This window comes from Pleurodeles waltl, chromosome 5, assembly GCF_031143425.1.
Source record: "Pleurodeles waltl isolate 20211129_DDA chromosome 5, aPleWal1.hap1.20221129, whole genome shotgun sequence".
NCBI lineage: Eukaryota > Metazoa > Chordata > Amphibia > Caudata > Salamandridae > Pleurodeles > Pleurodeles waltl.
In genome coordinates this window covers 1735917433-1735943365 of record NC_090444.1, presented here as the reverse complement: position 1 = coordinate 1735943365, position 25933 = coordinate 1735917433, and the positions used below count along the sequence as shown (strand labels likewise).

Below are 25933 nucleotides of genomic sequence, written 5' to 3'. Positions count from 1 at the left end.
TGGGCACTGACTCTGGCGGTGGTCTCCTGACCAGTGACGATGGGACTGCCCTCCTGGGCACTGACTCTGGTGGTGGCCTCCTGGCCAGTGACGATCAGGCTGGCGGTGGCCTCCTGGGCAGTGGGGATGACGGCGGCCTTCTCTGCCGTGCTTTATTCTGCCCCTTCCCCACCTTGGGAGGAGTCACAGCTGAGTCTACACTCCCCCGGGACCCTTTGCCGGCAAGAGTCTTCTCCCTATCCTATCCTGTCGGGCACTGTCCAACTTCTGGTGCTTCACAGGGGGGGGACTGGCTGTGCTGTGGCTTCGTGTCACACTGGCTGCCCTGGTGCCCGGTGCACACCACATACCTCTAACAGGCACCACTGGTACCGGAGATTTTTTGGCTGAGGTGCTAGTACGGGGCCTATGAATTGGAGGGGGGGGTGGTGGGAAAGAGGTCAACATTGCTCAGGAAAAGTTTCTGACGAACACTGGGACAGGTAGGTGGAGGGGGTCTGGGAGTGGAGGAGGTGGTTGTAGGAGGTGTAACTTTTGATGATTTGGGTGCAGGTGCATGTTCTGGAGGCTGTCGTGAGGTGGATGGATGTTGGGTGTGTGTGTGCCCGCATTTGTGTACTTTGGGAGGGGGCGTCACAGACACACTGGGAGAGGACACAGGGGATTGGGGGTGGTGAGTGCAGGTGAGCGGGATGTGGTGGTGGGTGTTCTGGTGCGAGTCCTAGTGGCTGTAGTGGTAGTGCATGCAGGTGAGAGTGTAGACGAGACTGGGAGGGAGGAGGGAGACGACGAGGAGGGGGACACAGTAGAGGCAGTGCTGTTGCTGTGTCTGTATGTGGGTGATGCTTGTGTGAGTGCCTGTGGGATGTGTGGTGCCTATGTTTGCCTGAGCTTCCCTTGTTGAGTTGACGTGTGTGCAGGCTGGTCTGATGGTGTGCTTGGGATAGGCAGAGGTACAGGGGATTGGGTCTGGGTGGAGGAAGTTGGAGGGGGGAGGCTAGACACAGGGACAATGGCTGCCATCAGTGCTGAGGCAAGAGATTGCAGGGTTCGATGATGGGCAGCCTGACCAGAATGGATGCCCTCCAGGAATGCATTAGTGTGTTGCAACTCCCTTTCTACACCCTGGATGGCATTCACAATGGTAGACTGCCCAACAGTGAGTGACCTGAGGAGGTCAATGGCCTCCTCACTGAGGGCAGCAGAGGTGACAGGGGCAGGGGCTGAGGTGCCTGGGGCGAAGTTGATGCCCACCCTTCTGGGTGAGCGGGCACGGGGCGAAGGCTGAGGGGCTGCTGGAGGGCGGCGCTGGTAGGGGGGGTGGCGGCTGTACCTGTAGAAGTGGGGGGCACAGATGTTGCCGCCACCACAAGGGAGCTCCCATCGGAGGACGAGTCCGTTTCGCTGGTTGCTGATCCGGTGACCGCCGTGAAGCTCCCTCGCCCTCCGTCCCACTGGTGTATTCAGAGTCCGTGGTGTGGCCCTCCATGGCCATGTGGGATGCAGCCCCCTCGTGCTCCGGTGCCACTGTACCTCCGCCTGATGATGCTGATGCACAAAAGAACAGGGAGAGCACAACAAGGGGGGGACGACAGAAGAAAGACAGGTTGAGTGCATGGCTTACCGCTACCTTTGGCGGACAATACAGACACAGCAGCCCCCTGCACTATGCCGCGCTGTTGGGCTCTACAGATGCAGTTCCTGGGATATGTCCTACATGGCTATGGTCGACATCTGCTCACATAGATGACACAGGGTCATGTATACCTGTACTTGGCACTCTACAGAGGTGGGGTGGAGTGCCACATGGCCTGCATTACGGAGAGGCCTAGCCTGCGGAACTCGCCCTGGCCTAGGGAAACCCACAGCCCTCCTCCCCCACCCAGACCCCTCCACTGCGCGCAAAGTCAGCAGAATGATGTTTGACTCACCCCCTTGTGTCTGCTGTGATGCCCTCAAGCGCCCATCCAACTCCGGGTAGGCCACCGCCAGGATCCGGAACAATCAGGGGGGTCATGGTGCAACGGGCACCCCTCCCACGTTGGGAGGCCATCCCCAGCTGAGCCTCTGCCGTCTTCTTGCTCCAGCGGCGAATGTCCTCCCATCTTTTACGGAAGTGGGTGCTCCGTCTCTGCTGGACCCCCAGGGTCCGGACGTCCTTGGCGAAGGCACGCCAAATATCCTTCTTCTGGTGGGCGCTGACCTACATGACATGTACAGGGGAAGAAGAGAAGTCAATACCAACTGCACTGTCAAAGTGAGTGGCCCACATCACTACCCTTGCCATGTGGCACATGCATTCACAGTCCTTCATGCTCGCAGAACTCTGCCCCCTTCCTTCTTACAACCAGCCCTCTCCACACAGGCATAGCCCATACAACTTGCACCCTATGTACTCACCTGTTGGTCTGGAGGACCGTAGAGTAGCGTGTACTGGGGGAGGACCCTGTCCACGAGCTTCTCCAACTCCTGTGCAGTGAAGGCAGGGGCCCTTTCCCCAGATGCACGTGCCATTGTCTCTTCCAGACCGAGGTCACAGCAGCACCTGCAGTATAGGTCCTCTCCTGTCGAAGATCAGGTATCGAGTGATTCAACAGATAGAAAATGGCGGTGACGTCCTCGGCGGTGACGTCCGCGGCGGTGCGTATCATCACCACCAGCGCACTTCGTCATTGGCTCCTGGGACCCATAGGGTCCAATGTTAACCGATGCAGCATTGCGCCGCGGTTTTCGACCGCCTACCACGACGGTGTACAACGCCAGCGCAGTTACCTCACATCCAATTGTCCCAGTTTAGAGGTCAGGCAGCCGCCATTTCAGGGGCCCACATGGCTTCATTTTCAGCTGCGTCACATATACCTAGGCCTGGACTCAACACACTTACAGGCAACTTTTTGGATTATGTTTCGTGTTCTGTGTAGCTGTGGGTACATACCTCTGAGTAGCTTGACTCTGTGGTTGCTTTTGTCCTTCCTAGGCACCGTCAGCTGGGACATGTGAGGAGATGGCGGAATCCTCCGGTGTACCGACCGCTGGTGGACCTGTTGACAATGGAGGAGCGACATTTAATCATCACCTACAAGTTTGACCGTGCCACAATCCAGGAACTGTGTACCCAGTTGGAGCCAGACCTGATGTAAGCAATCCGCCATCCCACAGGAATCCCCCCTCAAGTGCAGGTGCTATCAGTGCTCCATTTCCTTGTAAGTGGATCATTTCAAACGACAGTGGCCATGGCATCAGGGATGTCCCAGCCTATGTTTTCCAACGTGTTGTCCAGAGTGGTGTCTGCCCTGCTGAAACACATGAGGAGCTACATCGTTTTCCCTCAGGTGGAGGATTTGGCTACTGTTAAAGGTGACTTCTATTCCCTTGGACATATCCCTAACATCACAGGTGCCATTGATGGGACCCATGTAGCTCTGGTCCCACCCCACAGGAGTGAACAGGTGTACAGGAACCGGAAGAGTTATCATTCGATGAATATACAGATGTTATGTTTGGCAGAACAGTACATCTCCCAGGCAAATGCTATGTTCCCTGGCTCAGTGCATGACGCCTACATCCAGCGGAATAGCAGCATCCCTTATGTGATGGGTCAACTCCAGAGGCACTGTGTGTGGCTATTAGGGGACTCTGGTTACCCCAACCTGTCATGGCTATTGACCCCAGTGAGGAATCCCAGGACAAGGTGAGAGGAACGCTACAATGAGGCCCATGGGCGGACTAGGAGGGTGATCGAACGCACCTTCGGCCTCCTGAAGGCCAGGTTCAGGTGCCTCCATATGACAGGTGGTTCCCTATTCTACTCACCAAGGAAGGTGTGCCAGATCATCATCGCCTGCTGTATGCTTCACAATCTTGCTTTGCGACGCCAGGTGCCTTTTCTGCAGGAGGATGGTCCAGATGACGGTGTTGTGGCAGCTGTGGAGCCTGTGGACAGTGATGAGGAGGAAGCAGAGGAAGAAGACATTGACAACAGGGACTCAGTCATACAGCAATATTTCCAGTGACACACAGGTGAGAACACTTTCTTGAATACTACAAGTACTTTCACACTTCTAACTCTATCCTGTCTGTCAATTTCAGCCAGTATTTGGTAACTGAATTGTACATTTCCATTATGGTTTCACAGGTGTGGTTACCAATGTGTGTCATCTGCTTGCATCCTTCATGGACTTGTGATGTGTGACATAGGTATGTTGACATTACTATTGAGAACGGATTTTGCCACTGTCATGGCTAATACACATTTTCAAAATCACAGACTGACTCCTGATTGTTTTGTGCTTCAAGGGTGTTTATTGAAGTGCTAATTATTGGAGGGGGTGGTAAAATGGTGAGGGGTGATGGTGGAGGAATGTCCATGGCAGAGTCCAGTCTATTAGTCTCACAGGTGCACTGCCCATATGGGCATAGGAAGTGTAGCTGGGGCAGTTCCAATATGGACAGGGTTACAAAGTGGGACAGTGGGATGACAATCAGGGTGGTCTCATTGCTTGGCGGGGGTCTTGCCATCGTGCTCTGTCCTGTTCCTGGATCTCAGGGACCGCTTGCGGGGTGGTTCTCCATCTGCAGGGGGTGGGGTGCTGGTGTGATGGTCCTGTGGCAGGGCGTCCTGTCCACTAGCGCCGGCGGAGGTGGTGGGCAGTTCATCATCCATGCTAGTGTCAGGGACCCCTTGGAGTGCCACAGTGTCCCTCATGGTGTTCTGTATGTCCTTCAGCACCCCTACGATGGTGCCCAGGGCGGAGCTGATGGTTCTGCGTTCCTCCCTGAACCCCAAATACTGGTCCTCCTGCAGGCGCTGGGTCTCCTGAAACTTGGCCAGGACCGTAGCCATCATCTCCTGGGAGTGGTGGTATGCTCCCATGATGGAGGAGAGGGCCTCGTGGAGAGTGGGTTCCCTTGGCCTGTCTGCCCCCTGTCACACGGCAGCCCTCCCAGTTCCCCTGTGTTCCTGTGCCTCTGTCCCCTGGACTGTGTGCCCACTACCACTGCCCCCAGGTCCCTGTTGTTGTTGGGGTGGTGGGTTAGCCTGGGTTCCCTGTAGTGGTGGACACACAGCTGATTGACGTGTCCTGGGGACGGAGGTATGGGACCGCTGGGTGGGTGCTGTGCTGGTGTTACCAGAGGGTGGAAGGTCTGTGTTGGGCTGTGCCTGTGCGAGGGGAACCGACTGTCCCGAGGCCCACGATGGTCCGGGCTGGTCATCCGGATCCAGTTGGCCAGAGCTGCTGTCATTACTGTGGGCCTCTTCTGTGGTTTGGGGTAGAGATGTCTGGACCCTCCTGTCTGGTGACGTTAGGTAGTGGTCCTGCAGGGATGTAAAAGCATGATTATTGCATCTGTGTGTGTCATGGTGTGCAATGGGTGGGTGACCGTGTACCCCAGTGCTAGCATTCCTGTGTGGGGGCTTGTGTGATGATGGTTGGGGGGGTGTTATGGGTATGTGCAGTGGGCATGCTTTAGTGAGGGGTGTCCATGCTTTGTTGTGTCATGCAGGGCTTGGTGTTGGGATGGGTGGTTTGTGTTATTAGTACATAAGTGAGGAGTTGGAGTGATAGGGGAGTGGGCGAGGGTGGGGGTGTATGATAGCATGCAGGTAGGGTGGGGGATATGATAGTTAAGATTTGACTTACCAGTGTCCATTCCTCCACCGACTCCTCCGAGGCCCTCAGGATGCATAATGGTCAAGACCTGCTCCTCCCATGTTGTTAGTTGTGGGGGAGGAGGTGGGGGTCCGCCGCCAGTCCGCTGTACTGCGATGTTGTGCCTGGAGACCACGGAACGCACCTTCCCCTGTAGGTCATTCCACCTCTTCCTGATGTTGTCCCGATTTCTTGGGTGCTGTCCCACTGCGTTGACCCTGTCGACTATCCTTCGCCATAGCTCCATCTTCCTAGCTATGGAGGTGTGCTGCACCTGTGATCCAAATAGCTGTGGCTCTACCTGTACGATTTCCTCCACCATGACCCTGAGATCCTCCTCGGAGATCCTGGGTTGTCTTTTGCCGTGCCATGGGGTGGTGTAGTTGATGTGTGGGGTGGTGTATGTGGTGATGAGTGTGGTGATGTGTAGTGGTGTGTGGTGTTTTGTGCGTGGATGTTGTGTGGGTGATGGTGTTGTGTGCCTCTATGTGGTGGTGTTGTCTCTTCTGTGCTCTCTCTCTGTCCTTGGTCAATCAGTTTTTGTCGTAGGGGTTTGTGGGTGATGTGGGTGTGTGTTTTATATTGTATTGGGTGTGTGGGAGTGGTGTTTGTATGTGTATCAGGTGTGTGTAATTCGAACTGTCCAATGTGGCGGTGTTTTGGAGATGTGTGTGTATTTTGTGGGTCGTGATAGCATGGGCGTGATTCTGTTGACGTGACGATGGAGGTTTTGTTTTCGCCAGTTTATCACTGACCTTTTGTGTGGCGGACTTGTGTGGGTGTCTGAATTTCGGCGGATTCCGAGATGTGGGTCATAATAGCTGTGGCGGATTTCCGCGGCCGCTGCGGTGTATTGGCGGTCTTCTGCACGGCGGTAAGCGGCTTTTACCGCCAATGTTGTAATGACCCCCCTATTATTACTTCACCACGAGGTTCCTGAGAGAAGTGATTAGTAGGTTGGAGGCACACGATTAAAAGTAGTCACAGCAATGAAAGGAAAATGTATCAAAGTGATTCTCAATTGCAATGTACACAGCAAATATATGTGATTATATTATAGCATAACTTCAAAGCAAAGAATAAAAGTCTAAATTCATCACCGTAGCGCCTATCACTGCTCTTTATCTTTCTCATGCCTGCAAGTTGATGACTCCTGTTCAACTGCTTGAAAGAGATTTTCCACCCATACGGGAGGTCAGGCAGCTGACGTCCGCTCCTGACTGGAGTCTCAGAAAAAAAACCCTCGCTGCTGCCCAGGGACACCTTTTATAATGAAAAAGCCTCCTAACAGGCCCTTTCCTCTAATAGTCAAAACATTCTGGCTACTGTAGTTCAGAGTAGGAAAAGAACAAGCGTCGGAGGGTGGCCAAGTCTCCACAGCTCATTCCCCTTCCCAAGGCTGAGTAGAGGGGAAAAAAACAAAACGTGCGCTCCCTTATGCTAGGGTTCGGTGAGAACAAAATACGAAACACACAGCTTGGTCTACCATGTGGAAAAACACAGCTCATCTACAATGTCTCAACTGCAATGTCTAACGCCAAGATAAAGCCCTAGGCAGCTAAACTGAATACAGAATGTAATTTCTAATGCCACATTAAAGCCAATAGGCAGCTAACCTAAATACAAAATGTAATGTCTAATGACACGTTAAAGCCAATAGGCAGCTAAACTGAATACAACATATAATGTGCTACTAGTGAACATTGAACAACTAATAGGAACAGTGGTGAAACACAAAGTCAGTGGTCAAACACAATTAATGGCATAACATATCCATCCTCTGACCACTTACTTTTGTTTTCTTTTCTCTTATTTCAAAGAAAAGAAAAGAAATTATAAGCAAATCAGATTTGAATGATAAAAGCAATCACTGTAAAGCAATGGAAGTGGATTAACATATTGATGTCATAACCTTTCAGATCAGATACACCTACAATGAAAAGACTGAAGCTTATGTATTCTGCTTGGGATAATAACTGATTGAATAGTGTCTCTAAAATAGCAAGTTGATGTAGCATGTGTTCTACTCATGTAAAGGTACACGGTCCACCTGAAAGGTTTGCTGGAATGTAAGTGAAAGTCAGGTTTCCACACGAAAAAACAGACAGTTAACTGGCAATGTTGCTTAGTGAGACTGGCAGCAGTCATCCAATAATAAGAAAGGAGTTAGTTCCAGTGGAAGAATGTAATCAAACAAGTTGACAAACTTTATATTGATCCCATGTAGAACTTGAACTGAAGGCGCCAGTTGCGCAAAATGGATCCATGGGGTTTGTACTTTAATCAATCAGGTTCAGGTTGGGGGTGTGGTCCCTCCCCCAAACCCACATGCAAATACCCGAAGGAAGACCACACAGCACACTCATGGTCAGTGGTGAATCGTAGTAGGATCTGCAAAAGAAAAAAGTATGACTTTTCTTCCAAATAACATTTGTCATCTGAAATGTGCCTCCTTTCTTTTTTCCTTGTTTTATAATCAGCAGGACATTATTGGGGCCCTTTGTTATGATTTTTGCAGGCTCTGGAGGGTCATTTGGGGGATTCAACCCACACCTTAGCACTGAGGTTTTTATCTGCTGCACTACAGCTTCCCTTTCCTTGCACTGTCAGAAGGGCTGGGGCAGACTCCTTCCTTACCAAACCCCCATTCACTGCAATTATGACAAGTTGGGCAATTCTGTCTCCAATCTGTATGAATAAATCAGATTGTCTTCTAGGGCCAGATGTAGCAAAGGGTTTTTCCCATTCTGTGTCAATGGGGAAATGTGTTTGTACATATGGCACCTAGTTATAAGAATAACTTCGATTTTGACTTGGTAATCTGCAACAGTCACTCCCCCTAAAACCTGATCAATTTGCCATATCTGTCCTGGTAACTTTCCTCTCCCCAACTGATCTTTGACTGTTTGTGGGACAGATCTCTGTTGTGTGTGCTGACAAATAGGACATTGCAAAATCACAGTTTCTATCAAATCTAAGGGAATGTGCATCTCTCTAATCTCTGCCCACCTGTAAGTGGCTTTTTCTCTCAGATGTCCACATTTCTGGTGAGCCCACTTAGCCATCCCCACAAAGTCAGAATTCTGGGTTGACACTTCTGTCTTTGCACCTTTCTCTTTAACATCTGCAAGGGAATTGAACCAGCGTTCTAATGAGTCAATGGGACAATGAGCATCCATGACTATGCTCTGTTTTAACATTTCCCAAATTTCCTACCACAACTCCTTGCACATTGCACAACTAATATGTGCAGTGGTGAAACACAAAGTCAGTGGTCAAACACAATTAATGGCATAACAACTGGTCATAAAGAAATTAGAGTCTAGCATTTATACACATATTGCAGAATCCCATGTATTATAAGGATATTGCATTTCATGGAGGAGTTCCATGACCATATGGAGAAACAAGGCTGAGTTCCTTTTTTAAAGACCTGATTCTCCAAGGTGCTTATATAGTCACACACTTAACCTTCCCATGAACTACTTTAAATTGTTGTCCATTGCTCTTTCATTGGCAAGCAATAGTATGTTTACAGGCATTAAATAATAAAAGCAGAATCTGTAGTGAAAAATTAAACAACAAAAACCTGATAATAGAATCAGTTTTATGTAAGTCAGATTAAAACAATGCTGTAAATCATAACGTGGCAAAACATGTAGAGGTTCTGTCTTTCATGTAATGACCTATGGAATGGAAAAAAACTAGTTGCTATAAACATTTTTTTTCTGCTGATCGCTGTTTATTTTGGAAAAAAAGATCAGAAGAACTAAGGGGCATATTTCCAAGCCACTAGTGCCACCAGAGCGACACTCCAGTGGTGCTGTGCACTACGCCATATGTAAAAGGTGGCACTATGCCACATTTTGTGGCTTAACGCTGCCTTGTAAATATGGGCCCCTCTGACGCAGTTTTCTTTGGCAGAGGGGTTTGCAATGGATGTTGTTGTGGGCGTACCACCGCAACACCCATCGTTTTTTATGCTGCTCTAGATTTAGTAGAATTCATAAATGGCTCAACGAGAAAAAATACTTTTATTTCTACTTGTTTTTGCTTTTTCTGTGTTCTGCATTCTGCAAAACACCATCAATGATTGTTTATGTGAAGGAAGGTGTGCCTTCCTGCACATAAACAATCAATAAATAATGATGATTTGCTACTTCTATGTGTGCCGCATTCTGTAGCACACATTGAAGTGTCAAATCACCATTGTAAATTGTTTATGTGCAGGAAGGAAGGCCTTCCTGCACATAAACTATCATTCCCTTCAATGCACACACCCTTGCACTTTGATGCAGAGATGCCTGCATTGGCAGCTAAATTTAGTGCCAGAACTAGGGAAGACACAGGGGTGTGCCACATTTTTGTATTTACAATGCATCCCTGTGTTTCAGAATTGACGCAGCGCTGCCAATTTTGGTGCAGCACTGCACTGCGTCAGTTCCTTATAAATCTAGCCCTAAAGGTCAATTCTAGTTTTAATTATTTAAAATGCAGCTGTTATGATGCTTGGTGACCTATTTACCATCTTGGCAGCTGACTCTTGCAGGAAGCATTATGATGTCACAACTGAACAGCAATACATTATTACAGTTGTGCAACTTCATCATTTTGGGAGATGTGGCCACTGGACGGGAATAAGGAAATTAATAACAAGCTTCTCTACACCATTGCAGGCGCCCATTTATTGTAAAAACAAAATCATAAAAAGTTGTTTAAACCCTACTCAATTAAAACTGTCTTTTTTTCATTTATTTTTTATTTGTCCTAACAAAAGCCCGTTCTTCCAAACGAGGATCATTAACCTGTGCCCCCTCACAAAGGAGGAGGCACACATATCCTCACCTCTCCCGGTCTTATCTACACCTCTATGCTTATAAATCAATGTACGAGGTGGTCCAGTCCAGCCAAATACATCACTAGACATACGAGGTTGGCCTACTAGAAGGAGGGCAAATAATCATTGGACCAAAGAAAGGAAAAATTCACACTGTTCAACATTTTCCCATATTTCCCAACAATTCTCCCTTTTTTCAGGGGGGCCAAGGGCATCCAAATGGCAATAATAATTGACTGAAGTCAACCAATCGAATACAGAAGGAGGAGAAGGGGAGATCCATTGAAAACAAATTTGTCTCCTAGATAGTAAAATCAACAGAAACATCAGATATCTCTGAGATTTAAGTAATTTAAGCCCCTCCGGAGCTACCCCAAAGACCACTAATATGGGAGTTACCTCTATATCAGGATTTATCATATACTTAAGGATAGCGCATATATTAGACCAAAAACCTCCAAGTCTGCTACAATTCCAAAACATATGAATATCATTCGCTTTGGGCTCCCCACAACGTGGACAGTTTTTAACTGACTTCCCCAGTCCTGATAGCCACCGAGGAGACCAATATGCTCTGAACAAATGATTTTTCTTTAGTGGGGCTGGCCTAACAACCGACCAAAGCGGAAGGGAAAACCTCACCCCATCTCCTCTCCACTAAAAGAAGACTTACGTCAGAGGCTTCCCTTAATGTCTGATACCAAACCACAATTTCCTTAGGAACCGAGACCTGAATTAATTTCTCTTCCCAGGCATTCCCTATAACCCCCTGATCCTTAATGTTTGATGCCCAACTAGCCAGCTGCAGATACTTAAACTTCAAAGACCTATGCTAGGTTATTCCCTCAAACCTCTCTCAGACCACCATGTTTGAATCCTCCAGAAACTGTCCGCTGAAACCCACCCCCTTAAAGGAAGTATTAATTTATCCTACAAACATTCTGTGGTGCCGGGGGAATCCCACACCGGAGCCAAGGAATTGTAGTACTTAATGTCTAATGCTTGAATAACCCGCCAAAACACCCTGTCAGCGTCCCTGAGGATCTTCAACCGGATCTTTTTAAAATATTTAGGGTGGCCAAACTTGTATAAAAAGTAACTGCCAGCCACTAACAGCTCCTGAGTCATTCCAGTCCAAAAGACTGTGTATTCCGATCTATCACGTAGCAAAATCCGAACATTCTTCAGATGGAAGGCTAAATAATACGTGTAAAAGTCTGGGGCTGCAATACCACCTTTCCCCTTTGGTCTGCATAGTTTCTGCCAGGCAATCCTAACCCCCTTGGAAGCCCACACAAATGAAATTAAATCACCCTGCAATTTTTTAAACCAACTTTTCATAAATTCCAAAGGAATTGCAGTAAACTTTGGGAGGATAATAATTTTAAGAATATTTACCCTCCCAAGAAAAGATAATGGGAGGCCCGCCCATATTCTAAGCAATCTACGAGTCTCTGTATACACCAAATCAAAATTTGTCTTAGCTGTTTCACAGAGGTTGGCAGTAACTTGTATCCCTAAATATCTGATTTGTTGTTTAAACAAGGGACTATTGAACATGGAATTCCAACACATAATTTCTGTTTTATCCGAGTTTACCAAGTAACCTGACACTTTGCCAAAATCCTTTAAACATTGTACAATTCTAGGAAAAACCCTTGTCAATTCACCTGTATAAATCATTAAATTGTCTGCATGTAACACAACCTTTTTCATCCAACCTTGATATTGAAACAGGGGGATCTGACTATCAGCCCTAATTTTTGCAGCTAACAGTTCAATGTACAAATCAAAAAGAAGAGGGCACAGTGAGCAGCCCCGGTCTGTTCCTCTTCCAATTTTAATTTTTTGGGACACTCTATCATTAACCAGGATGCTGGCAACCGGGGCTCTGTAGATAGCCTGAACTGCACTGATAAATCTTAAACCCAGTTTACACTTTTCCATAACATTCAATAAAAAAAAAACAATGTACCCTATCAAATGCTTTAGCAGCGTCAAAGGTTAGAACCGTCAGAGGAACCAGCCAAATCTATTGCGCCGAACAAGTCATGAGTCAACTCATGCAGTTGTCGCCCCTTGATAAAGCCTTTTTGATCTTCATGAATCAACTTCCTAATTAACCCTTGGAGTCTCTTAGACAGAACATATGTATACAGTTTATAATCTGAGTTCAACAAGGAGCTTGGTCCATATGAACTACACAATGCCGGATCTTTCCCAGGCTTTAAAAGAAGTCTTATCACCGCATCATTCCGAGAGGTAGGCATATCTACCCCTTCCTGTAAAAGAAGGTTAAACAACTCTACCAAAATAGGGGCAACCTCATCACAAAGTGCACAGTATAGCTCATTAGGGAGCCCATCAGGACCCGAGGCCTTCCCTTTTTTCAAGACTTGAATTGCTGCCCTGACCTCCCCAGTATCTATACTCCTAGACAACTGTAGCCGTTCAACATCCGTTAACTGAGGGAGATACACCCCCTCTAGGTAACCCTTAACCGGTGCTTCCGAACAGAGCAGGTCTTCAGTGTAGAGGTCCTGAAAGAAAGCCACAAAAGCCTCTTCTATTCCAACAGCATCTGTACATAATGTACCAGTTACCTCTGATTTAATAGACGTAATATAGTTTTTAGAGTGATCCGTCTTGATTTTCCAGGCTAAAAGTTTACCGCAGCCTTCCCCATATTCATAATGAGCAAACCGGCTGCTATCCCAACTCTTTCTGCTTTTACCCTCCAGAAACAAAGCTAAATCTATTTTAGCCGAATCTAATTGGGCATCCAATAAATCTGACTGATTTCTCTCACCTGTATAATTAAAGAGAACTTCCTGCAAGGATGCCACCTGAGATTCAAGTTGCTCTAGCTGATTCTTTTCTTCTCTATATTTGAAAGTAGGTAAACCCACCAACCTCCCTCTGATAAATGCTTTATATGCATCCCACAAAATCTGCAAGGTAGTGGAACCATAATTAAATTAAAAAAAATCTTTTGTATCTTTTCTCAATCCCTCAACGATCGTCTGGTCCAAAAAAAGGGTACGATTAACTGTCCATCTGTAGGGTAAGGGTTGAATTTGGAAAGAAATATGCATTCTTACTGCTGCATGATCCGATAAATGAAACGGGGCATGATCAACAAACCTCACAGAGTCCCTCAGGTTGTTCTGCACAAGGAAAAAATCTATCCTAGTTCGGTGGCCGTACTTTTTGGTAATAAACGTAAATCTAGGGCCCTCCCTACCTTTCTGGTGCCGGTTAAGCGAAAGGCTCGGGAAACTCTTAGAATCCCTCCATTGGCATTACTTCAGCAGCAGTGTAATAAGGGGGTGGGTGAGGATGCTTTTCAGAATCGTTCTCGGGTCCCCCCACGGGGGGTGGGGGAAGCAATAGGAAAGGTCACGGAAAGCAGACATCGAATGAAAGAAAAGGGGACAACTTAGCAAAAAGGCAGCCGGAGATTAAACTCCAGAAAAAGCAGAATACTATGGGGGTCATTCTGACCCCGGCGGTCTCAGACTGCCGGGGCCAGGGTCGGCGGGAGCACCGCCGACAGACCGGTGGTGCCCCGCAGGGCATTCTGACCGCGGCGGTTCGGCCGCGGTCAAACTAGGAAAACCGGCGGTCTCCCGCCGGTTTTCCACTGCCCTACAGAATCCTCCATGGCGGCGGAGCGCGCTCCGCCGCCATGGGGATTCTGACACCCCCTACCGCCATCCTGTTCCTGGCGGGTCTCCCGCCAGGAACAGGATGGCGGTAGGGGGTGCCACGGGGCCCCTGGGGGCCCCTGCAGTGCCCATGCCAATGGCATGGGCACTGCAAGGGCCCCCGTAAGAGGGCCCCACTTTGTATTTCAGTGTCTGCTTTGCAGACACTGAAATACGCGACGGGTGCCACTGCACCCGTCGCACCTTCCCACTACGCCGGCTCAATTCTGAGCCGGTGTCCTCGTGGGAAGGTTAATTTGCCCTGGGCTGGCGGGCGGCCTTTTGGCGGTCGCCCGCCAGCCCAGGGCAAATCCCAAAATACCCTCAGCGGTCTTTCGACCGCGGAGCGGTATTTTGGTGGGGGAAGTCTGGCGGGCGGCCTCCTTAGAATCACCCCCTATATCAGGCTTTAACCCTATTCTAAGTAAGGCTACCCAGGCTCAAGCCAAGGTGGTAGGACAACCTCCCCCTTAGCACCTTTTTTGAGGAACCTTCTGGGAGGTGCAGACATGCTGCCCTCCCAAACCCAAACCATTACCCTCGCCCCCCACCAGAGGTGGGGAGAAACAGAAACGGCAGTAATGTAGTGACTGTTTTAGATAAATCTGCAGATGCACCTACCTCTCAGTCAGCTGTAGTATCAGAGACAGAGCTAGCCCCACAATCACAGGATGTGGTGCTTCAAAACCTCTTGGTATCATTAACAAACGAGATTAGGGGAAAGTTTGAGGTTTCTGAGCATAATCAAGAGACAATCAGGGAGTCCTGCGCAGCCCTGGAAACTAAATTGAACATGTTATCCGAGAGAATTAGCAGGATTGAGACTGTGGTCGCTGAACAGGAGACACAGGTGTCTGCCAAATCTCAGGGTATTGCGCAATTGGTTTGTAAGGAAAAAGTGTTTCAAGAAAAGTTGGAATCATTGGAGAATAATCTGCGGAGGAACAACATCAGAGCATTGAATGTTCCTGAAGGTGTGGAGGGTGAGGATATCAGGGGATATGTGATGTTTGCTTAGGAGGTTTTTTCAGTCGATGGCACATATAAACTTGGAGGAGGATATACAGAGAGTTCATCGAGACCCTTTCAGAAGGAAGCCTGATAGAAAGGTCCCTAGGAAGATCCTTATAAATTTTGGTACATATTCCATTAAGGAGAAGATTCTGTCTGAGTCTCTTAAGGTAGGCAGCTTAACCATGGGAGAATGTTCCTTTCGGATACGGTCGGATGCCTCCAAAGTGACTTTGGACAGGCAGTGGGAGCTGGGAAAATGTATGCAAGAACTCAGAACCCTGGGTGCTACAGTGCAGATGAGATTTCCAGCATTTCTAAAGATTAATGGGAACAACACAATGTACAATAGGGATCCTACTGAGGTTCAGTCTTTGATTGAGAAGATGAAAAAGCCACCATAACTGTGTAACTTTGCTTTTTGGCTATTAGCTGACCGGAACCATATTGAGCTCGTATGGGTTGTAATATTCATCCCATTAAAGGTGTAGGGAGGGTTCCCATGGGGGGGTATGTGGAGGGCGTGTTTGTGTTTGGTTGGTGGGTTTTGTTTTTCACTATTTGGGGGGTAGGAGTGGAGTGGGTAAATAATAAATGTGTGAAGGTCCTCAAGAATATTATGGATGGGGTAGTCATGGGTTTGGGTTTATTTGTATCCTGGTCTTGGTTTTTTATTTTGGACAATGGTTGATAAGGAGGGTGTTTGTCTGAAGTTTGTTTCATGGAATGTTAATGGTTTAAGGGTTAAAGGGAGGAGGAGAACATGTTTCGAATACTTGAAGGGGCGGATGCTGAATTGATTATTTTACAAGAGACACACCTAACGCAAACTGAGTGGAAGGAAAGCATTAAACATTTGGGCTGGGTTGATTTGAGTGCAAGCACAAATCAACCTTATAGAGTGAAAGGTGTGGCAATTGTTATAAAGAAATCTTTGAAGGCAAGGGCAGCAAAGATTATAAGATATTCTAAGGGTAGGTGGCTGATTATGGAGGTAGAGTTGAAAGGTATGATTTTTGACGCAAACCAGCACTGGCGCTGGTTTGCGTAAAAAATTTTACCACCGGCTAACGCTATTCCAATGCACCAGGAGTGCGCCTTATTTATGGATTGACGGTAGCCGGCGCTGCGGGCTGGTTAGAGTAAAAAAAAATGACTCTAACCGGGCAGCGCAGGCGTAGCGAAGAATGGGGGTTGTGCGTCATAAAATGGTGCAAGTCAGGTTAGAGTAAAAAATCATGGCTCTAACCGGACATGTGCCATTTTTTGACGCACAACCCCCATTGAAATGACTCTTGTCTTAGCAAAGACAGGAGTCATGCCCCCCTGCCCAATGGCCATGCCCAGGGGACTTTTGTCCCCTGGGCATGGCCATTGGGCACAGTGGCATGTAGGGGAGGCCCAAGTTAGCCCCCCCATGCCACTTAAAAAAAAAAAAAAACTTACCTCAACTTACCTGTACTTACCTAGGATGGGTCCCCCCATCCATGGGTGTCCTCCAGGGGTGGGTGGAGGTGGCAGGGGGTGTCCCTGGTGCAGGGAAGGGCACCTGTGGACTGCTTTCTTGGTCAGAGACCATGGAAATGAGCCCACAGGTCCCTTAACGCCTGCCCTGACCCAGACATTAAAAAATGGCGCACATCAGGCTGTGTGCCATTTTTTAAGGCCCACCCCCTAGTGTGCATCAAAATGACACGGGAGTATAAATAAGGCGCACAGGTGTTTAAGTCAATTTTTGGACGGAAACGCCTACCTTGCATGTCATTAACGCAAGACGGTTTCCCGCATCCAGAAAATGACATACACTTCTGAATTTTGAGGTTCGTGGGGTCGGGCGTCAAAGTATAAATATGGTGTTTGGTTTGCGCCAAATTTGCATCAAATTTTTTTACGCAAACTCAGCACAAACAGAGTACAAATATGCCACCAAGTGTCAGTTCCCTTACCTTCTGTGTGAGTTGCATGGACACAACAAGCGTCAGAGGCCTGTCTGCAACTTCCCAGCTGACCTGCTCCAACTGTATCTGCCTGGAACTGCAACTTGACATACCTGAACTCTGCTGGCCTCTGCTGGAGTGAGTCCTGATCCTCAAGAGGTGCCCCACAGCTCTTCCAAAGCAAAAAAGTGAAATGCTGGCTCCTCACAACTGCGAATAGTCTATTTGAGCTAAAACTCTGCCAGTCTGTGATGACTGCCAAGGTGAAGCTCCATTGAGTCCTACTCTGCACGCCTACAATGACTGTCCATGGGGACTAGCAACGCCAGATGTGCAGTTTGTGCTACAGCAACGACAGCCTGTGACGACTGCCAATGCGAAGCTTCTGCAACAACTATCTGCAAACCTTGACTGGCTCTTCGGACTACAACTTAGACTGCCTTTGACAGCCTCCTCCTTGTGGCCTCCTTCACTGAGAATGGAACTCTTGGTGCCCCATTTAGAAGGTAACTATTCAACAGTACTAACTTGTTTCCTATATCCAATCAACCTTCCATTGTGGTTGACTTGAACTTATGACTTTTCCCAGGACTAGCGCAACTAGATGACCGTGAGGCACTATTTTTAATAAAATTTCGAAACGGAAGTGTCTGTAGTTTTGAAGTGCATAAAGTAGTAATATGAAAAATGTACTATAATCCTATTACCATCATTATATTTATTGTTAGTCAGTCAATCAGTCAGCAAAACTTTATTCGGCCCAAGCCATAAAAGCACAATAAAGCAAAGTCCAATAAAATACCAAATCATGGCATAAAAATCTATTTATCCTTAAAACATTGAAATTCATTATAACAGTAAAAGAAAAAATATCAAAAACATCCAAAACAATGAGTCCAGACATTGAAAAGCAGCTAAAATTCACACATTTTCCGTATGCGGAAGACTGATCTAACATAATCTAAAATGGCATAACAAGGATTAGGAGATCATGGACACTGTAAAAAAATTCAGACCTTCAGCGTATCCCCTAACACCCATATTGCGTAAAACAGGGGCCAGAAAAATAGGTCCGGGTATGGAGTACATAGGGCAAATCAACAAAAAATGGCTAATACTTTGTAAAGTTGAATTATCACATGGACAAGACTGCAAAGCAGTATACAATGACTCGGTCATAGAATAAACAAATTGACGGTGCAAAAACCCTAATCGAAAAAGAGTTAACCAATAACGATAACACGGGTTGGTAATCCACTATTTTTAGTCATATTTCTATGACTTGTTGCTTAAGCTATGACTTTGGTGCCCTATGGGTGACACAGGTGAATTTGGTTAACTGCACCAATGATGAATGTGAAAGAAAGGTTATTGTAGCCCTTCAGAACACTAATCAATATGTTATTAAAATGGAGTTATTGCTTTTGGTTTACCAACAATCCCTATGAAGGGATTAGAGACACCGTGGTAACAGTAACAGACATTTTATTTTTCACAGTATTACATACACATGCTGTATTAAGAGGAATTAACACTTTCAAGTAAAAGTATTTATTACTAAACAGGAGCAATCTGTTTCTTAGTACATCTAAAACAACTACACAGCAAAATATAAAAACAGCAGGAAGGCATGCTAAAAATAACAAGAATTAAACATAAATTTCTAGCATATTTTAAATGGCATCTAAAACCTACCATCCTGGTGCTTACTTCTATGGACTACACTAAAAGACCATGGAAGGCAGAGCAACTTGCAGTCTACTGTTTCTTAGGGAGATGAGACACACTGCATACCTTTTTGACAGTAAAGACTGACTTTATCAGCAGAGGCAAGAAGACAGCATTCCCTGAAAATGGCAAACAAGAATTGCAGTCTTCCTCCGGGGCTCGCTTTATCAGCTTCAGGTGAGAAGTAGCATCTGCAAGGTGGAAAGAGTGCTGGAGTAGGTCAGACCATGGCAGAATCTTGAGCAATAATCTGGGAGAAAGACCTGTCCTGAAAACTGGCCAAGTGGTAGTCATATACTAAATCTTATCAGAAATGGGAACTTCTAACATGAGTTTAGGAATGTCTGACATAGATTATGTGCATCAAGCTGAGCGTCTGATACATTTCCTTATGAACATATACGGCAAAAGGATGTCAATTCAGACTACACTATTTTGGGTTTTATGTCTGTATGTGTTTTCATTGAGCCTTGACCTTATGAAAGTAGACATTTGACCCAAACGAATGTCACATTAAGAGTTGTATCTAAGTCATTGATGGAATGGCATCATGCTTTTACAGTCCCAATAAAGATGAGGTCCTGTGACATATGTATCTCATAGCAGACATGGCAATGATTCTGCATAAATTAGAGAATATGGCGACTTCCATTGTCCAAGAGTGAAAGATGGCTGCCTCCATTCTACTAGGTCGAGTCAGAGCTGACATAAAATGGAGTCGGATCTTAGGGTTTTTGTCAGAATAATAATAATAAAAATAGTTTCAATAACAGTAATAATAAAGCTAATAATAATAATAATAATAATAATAATAATAATAATAATAACAACAGTAATTATAAAAAACAATGAAAATAATACTGATAATGATGTATGTATATATGTTTATGGTATTTCTAAAATGCAAACTTAGCCAAATGGATTACCTTGTGAATGATATATATCATGTGATCAATGCCTGGTTTGGGGGCCGAAATGCATTGTGGCAGACAAAGCACAAAATAAACTGCTGGATATTTGAACAATGTGGGCCTGTACCTGACATTTGTATAGAAAGTGGTACAGGAGTTTGTGGACATACATATATATAGTGATGATAGAAGTGGTGGTTGGTTTGAGGAATTTGTTTTGCATTGTGACGTAGTGTTCATTAAAGAGGTGCGTCATAACCTCTTTCCATAAATGAAGCAAAGTTAGGCAGTACTGATGGATAGTGGGATGTTGTTTTGGATCCAGAGTGTATAGAAGGAAAATGTTTACTGCCTTGTTTTTTTCCTTTTTCACACTTCTTAGTCTGCAGTCAGATTATATCCTAATGTTCGGTGTGCTGAGAGTCACCAGAGATGGTGAGCTTGCCTGTAAGATAAGTGGGGAGTGCTGGTCATGATTGCTTTGTATATTATGCAGCTGGTTTTGAAGATGGTGGGGGTTGGCAAGTAGAGCCAATGTAGTTCGATCTGGATGGGGGTGATAAGATCATATTTCTTCAGACCCTGGATGAGACGTTTTGTAATGTGTAAGATGTCTCAATGGGGTGCCTATGTGGAGTTAGGGATCGGTGGGGCAGGGCATTACCAACATTCAGATTCAAGAGAGAAGAACAGTTCTAATAGCAATTCAGAAATCCCATTCTGAAAAAACAGTTTCACCTTTAAGGTGGAAGCGTTACAGAAATAGTAAGATTTATATATTATTATTATTCTTGTTATTACTATTATTATTAGTAGTAGTAGTATTATTATCATCATTACCATTATTGTTATTATTATTATTAGTAGTAGTAGTAGTATTACTATTCTTATTATCTTTATTGTTATTATCATTACCACCATCATAATTAACACTGCTACTAATATTACTACTACTAATGATAATAATAACAAGAATGGTGATGATGATAATAACAATTATTATTATTATTATTATTATTATTATTATTATTATTATTATTATTATTATTATTATTATTATATTATTGATGGTAGTAGTAGTATCAGTAGTAAGTAAATGTTACATGCTAATGTTAAAAATAGAGCAATCCTTTCATCCTGAATATTGTTATGTCTCCTTGAAGAATGGAATGCAAAAGCATTAAATTGATTTGTGATATTTCATAAACATGTAGTTCACATCAAATAATAACATTTCTGATTTCAATAAGATCTGGTCCCCAGAAGCAGCAGAGAATGCAGCTACTTGGGCCCAACCATGTTTTTATGGCCACAGTCCTGAAGATAAAAGAACTATTCCTTGTAAGTAAAAACGTCAAAAATTTTATGCTACGCTATGCTGTGCTATGTTATGCTATTCTATGGTATGTTATTTCAAGCTATGCTATTCTTTCCGACGCTATGTTATGTTATGCTATATTACGTTATGTCATATTACGCTACGTTACGTTATGTTATGTTGTTATGTTATGCTATGTTAATTTGTATAGCACAGGATTCATCTAGGAGGATATCCTGGAACTGACTCCTAAAGAAATATCCTCCACTGTGTTCATAAAATATCATTAATCATGTAATGCATAGGCAGGTTCTCAAGAATTGCACATTATTTGTAAAAATACACTGAAAGTTTTGCAATTCGTGCCTTTTGTGGCTTTGCTTACTTTAAAAGTGTGGAGTCTCTGCAGTAGAGACAATTAGCACTGTAGAGTTAGAAAAAGTGAGATAAAGTGAGATATTTCCAAAATATGTTTTTTCTTTTCCTTCTCAGCTTCAGGGAAAATGCGTAAATTCCATGCACCCAACGCACATTGTTACCACCACTTAAATGTTTAATTCCATGATTTGGAGTTTGCAGACAGGTACTGCTTGCTATGCCAATTACAGGTATAAAAAACATGCATTTTTTACAGACCATTTAAACTCATAAGTGGCATATCATCGTGCAAAATTGATTAATCCTTGAGACCAATTCAGAAAAGCATTTGTGAGTGCAGGAAGTAGTATTACAGGAATATTCCTTTATGTATTTTTACATATCTACAGGCATTGGCCTCAAAATGTCCAACTTACTATTAGTACAAATATTGAAAGTGCAAAGTCCTCTTTGTATTTGTTCTGAGATGTTTTCTGCCTAATGCTTTGAATAGTACTTTAAAAAGTACTACATGAGTACTCCTTTGCGTACTGAAAAATGTTTTTAATAAGATGCCACTAGATGTGTGAATCAAGGTACAGTTTTGTGGGTGGTATTTGAAGTTTAAAATTCTGACATATAAATTTCAGTCACATCCAAAAAACTGCCCCCCTTAACCCACCTGAATATGGAGTGTGTCTGATGGAAAGGTTGAATGTTAGTGTTTATCTAAAGCTATGCCATACCAGCTGCCATAACAGTTAGCATATATATAAAGTGATAGTTACCTCCTCTTGTCATGTTTGGCAATGAATACATTGAAACAAGTGGAATTTGCACTTAATGGTATGAAGGGCTTAACACTAATGTTGGTACTTACATGCACGTATAATGACCCAAGTGCGTTTATCCTCACCAGAAATGCTCTGCCTGCTGAGCATTTGTATTGCCAAAATATTAGACTGTAAATACTTGCCCTTCTCTAAAAAGAGGGTATGTGATAAAAACACAGAAACGTAGAATGTACCTGCCCCACAAATGATGATGGCTGCTAAATAAATGTCAAATAGCAAGTGGAACATCGGTTTTTGGAAACAGGTGTCATTTTAGAAAGTGAAAAGCAAAAATAGATATAGTGACTTATTTACACATTATTATGCAGAAGAACTTTGTGCAAATACACTTTCATTCATATATTTTCTCTTAAGCTGGAATTTAGAATCATCGTTTAGAAGTGCATTGATTACTATATGTAAAGAACACGTCAAGTCTTACTGAAATTATGGAAATTTAGCTTTGCAGCATTGACTCACTATTTAATGACTTGTTCACGGACATTTGTAGAACAACATATTTCAACAAATATGTGTATTTTATCTCTGATATGCAGTCTTACTGCTGCCTACAATGTTTCCTTCTGGTCAGCTCTCATTTACAATTTAAAACATTACAAGCTTTCTACAAAACAAGTAATTACCATTTTTGTGGACTCTTGGATCTTGAAATCACAGAGCAGTATTTGAAAATGCTCTATGGATCTTTTTCGTACTTTACACCTAAATACCATATGAACCACAAGGAGCCTTGTAGAATCAATACATTTTACTAAATTTTAGATATTCCATAAACTACAGTAAACATAGTTACTGAGGTTTTTGTTTTTTACCATGCATCCTACCTTCAATGCAGATTGTACTTATTTTATGTCTGTGTAGGGAAAGCTATTATACTATGTGTATATTCAACACTTACATTCCATATGAACCACAAGAAGTCATGTAGAATCAATACTTTTTCCTGAATTTTAGATATTCTATAAACTACAGTGAACGTGGTTACTGCTTTCATTATTCACCATGCATCCTACTTTCAATGTAGATAATAAATATTTATGCCTTTGTGGGGAAAGCTATCACACAATATACTATATTCCCCACAGAACCCCTTTCAAATTCTTTCAGCACTCTGCAAATAAAACTCTTCTTAGAAATGCAATTTCAACAATAAACATTGCTGTAGTCCAGGGCATGTCTGTTTCAACATATACAGCTGTGACATCCGAAGCGCGTTGCTCACATTAGAAGTACAGATATACAAATGACATTAAGGAATCTCACCTAATCATAAGTTACAATCAGGGGAAATCTCAAACAAACGAACTGTTGTTCACAGGTGTAAATCATGCCAAAACCAACTAAACTCTCTTCCCTTAGGCCCAGGTTATGAGCGCCTTCGTGAATTACAGAAATTGCAAGGCTCTTACAATTATGAAATTGTCGAATTTTACTGCACACAATATGTACAGATGGAAAAAGTCACAGGAAGTACAGAAACTTACAATTTGTTGTGAAGAAAGCACTAAATCGAGTATGCCATTACTAATTTTATTGGACAAATTTGTACTCTACGATATTTATCACATACAATACATAACTATTGATGACCAGTGTATTGCTATTTATTTAACAAAATAAATATTTCTCCAACACAGGGACATTTACAATCATGGCCTCAATAGCACTCATAATGAAGGCCTTACAGGCACTCATTTTCAAAATGTTGATAAAATGATTGCTTTGTGGAAACTCAGTTCATCATGTGAGTTACATAAAAATCATAATTGTATATGTACAATGGACCTGATTCATGTGTTTTTCAGTATTCACAAAACTGCATTCCAATAGAAATTTTATGAGTGTGGACACTCCACAGTCAGACAGAGAACTTTGCACATAAAATCAAAGGACAGGTGTGCGGAATTCTCCGGGCCCAACTACGGAGTTTAGGCACTCGCAAACTTACTATTAAAATGCAATATCGTGAATACTGAAAAGCATGAAGCTTGGCAAACATGTAAATTCACCTTTTGTGACTCAGGTCCTACATGTTTATAACGGCTATCTGAAATCTAGATTTTTATGATTTTAAGAATTCTTATAATTGTGTACATGCACGCTCAGGCCCAGAGCACTGATCAAATTACAGCAACTTATTTATGAAGCTGATCCCTCTGAATCTACAAGGATGTTGGCAATCAGAATAACATTGAGTTCACATTCTCCCAAATCAACAAAAGAGAGTGTTTTTTTGGGATCAATGCTTTGGGCCCGATTCACAAAGGTAAACTTAGACCAAAAGTTTAGCTTTACAGTAAAAGTCTAAGTTTAGACCAAACTTAGACCAATAGTCTAACTTTACTCATAGTAAAGTTAGACTTTAGGTGAAAGTTTAGACTTTTGGTCTAAGTTTAGACTAGCAGTCTAAACTTAGACCAAAAGTCTAAAATTACTATGAGTAAAGTTAGACTTTAAGTCTAAACTTAGACTTTTGATGTAAACTTAGGGGCTTATTTGAGAAAAGCCACTTTACTTGCGCCCTTTACTGCCCCCCTACCACCACCATGTGTGCGCTGTATTTAAAATATGGTGCACCATGGCGCAGGGTAGGGGGCAATAGCGTCATTTTTTAATTGATAGGGTGTACCAAGCAAACCACACTTCAATAAAAAAAGTGAAATTTTGCAAACTTTTCATAGAATTTCTAGAAATTTCATTAGAATAAAATAACACAATTGTTCACATCCCTAGATTTATATTATATCTCTTTTAGCCATATTGGCCCTTAAATAAAGTTCTGGGTCCAGTAGAGAGGCATCTTGCTTAGAGCTTAAACACTACATCATGCTATCACTTATTTTGTGTTACACTCCCAAAACTCATGCCTCTGCAGCAACACACCCCATCAATTCCATACGTTATCATGCAACCAATTACAGCTAGGTCTGGTGGCTCAGTAGACTAATGAATTAACTGCAGCAATCAGCTTCAATACACCTTCTTCTCACAGGTGTTCTTTAATCACTTGCTACTTTATAGTAGCACACAATTTACACATAACAAAGGCATATCATTAGACTCTAGACTCATTTCTAACACACTGTCATATTATTTACCCACAACAGACCACATGAACTTGAAAGGCATGTGCTGCTTTTGGATAGTAATGTAAAAACATTTGTTGACAAAGCTAAAGCATACAACTAACCTTTACACAATAAAATATGCAAAGCAATATAACAAGAAAAAACATAACATAGCACAAACCAGTCAAAACAACGCAAGATAATAATGCAGCAATAAAACACACAGCCGCACAAACACAACTGAACACATCCCACCACATGTAGCATGCAGCATGCAGCAAATGAACACAAACATTCTTATTACATATTACTACATTTGAACTACAACACTGAACTATTTTACAAGCTGTATTACATACAGGAAGCATTGGGAGCACTAACCTAAAACCCCATCTCTGTCACAGTTCTGAGTTGATTGCTGTCTTAAAGAGTTGAAGCTCCAGCAACTGTATTTTAGCACCTTGCACAAAGGAAATTGGTTGCTTGTCACAGTAACTTCAAATGCATGGTTTTTGGAAATATAGCTACGTTTGTTGACACAGCTATAGTAAACA

At 43.9% G+C, this 25933-nt stretch overlaps 1 protein-coding gene across 2 annotated transcripts in view; it reads left to right on the top strand.

Moving 5' to 3' along the window:
- The window catches only part of LOC138297426 (serotriflin-like), a 219462-nt gene that overhangs the window by 119411 nt on the left and 74118 nt on the right, over nucleotides 1–25933 (top strand). For both annotated transcript variants that reach the window (XM_069236785.1, XM_069236784.1), the window contains one exon: nucleotides 21033–21123. In XM_069236785.1, coding sequence (XP_069092886.1) covers nucleotides 21033–21123 — 91 coding nt within the window. The remainder of the gene's footprint in view (nucleotides 1–21032; nucleotides 21124–25933) is intronic.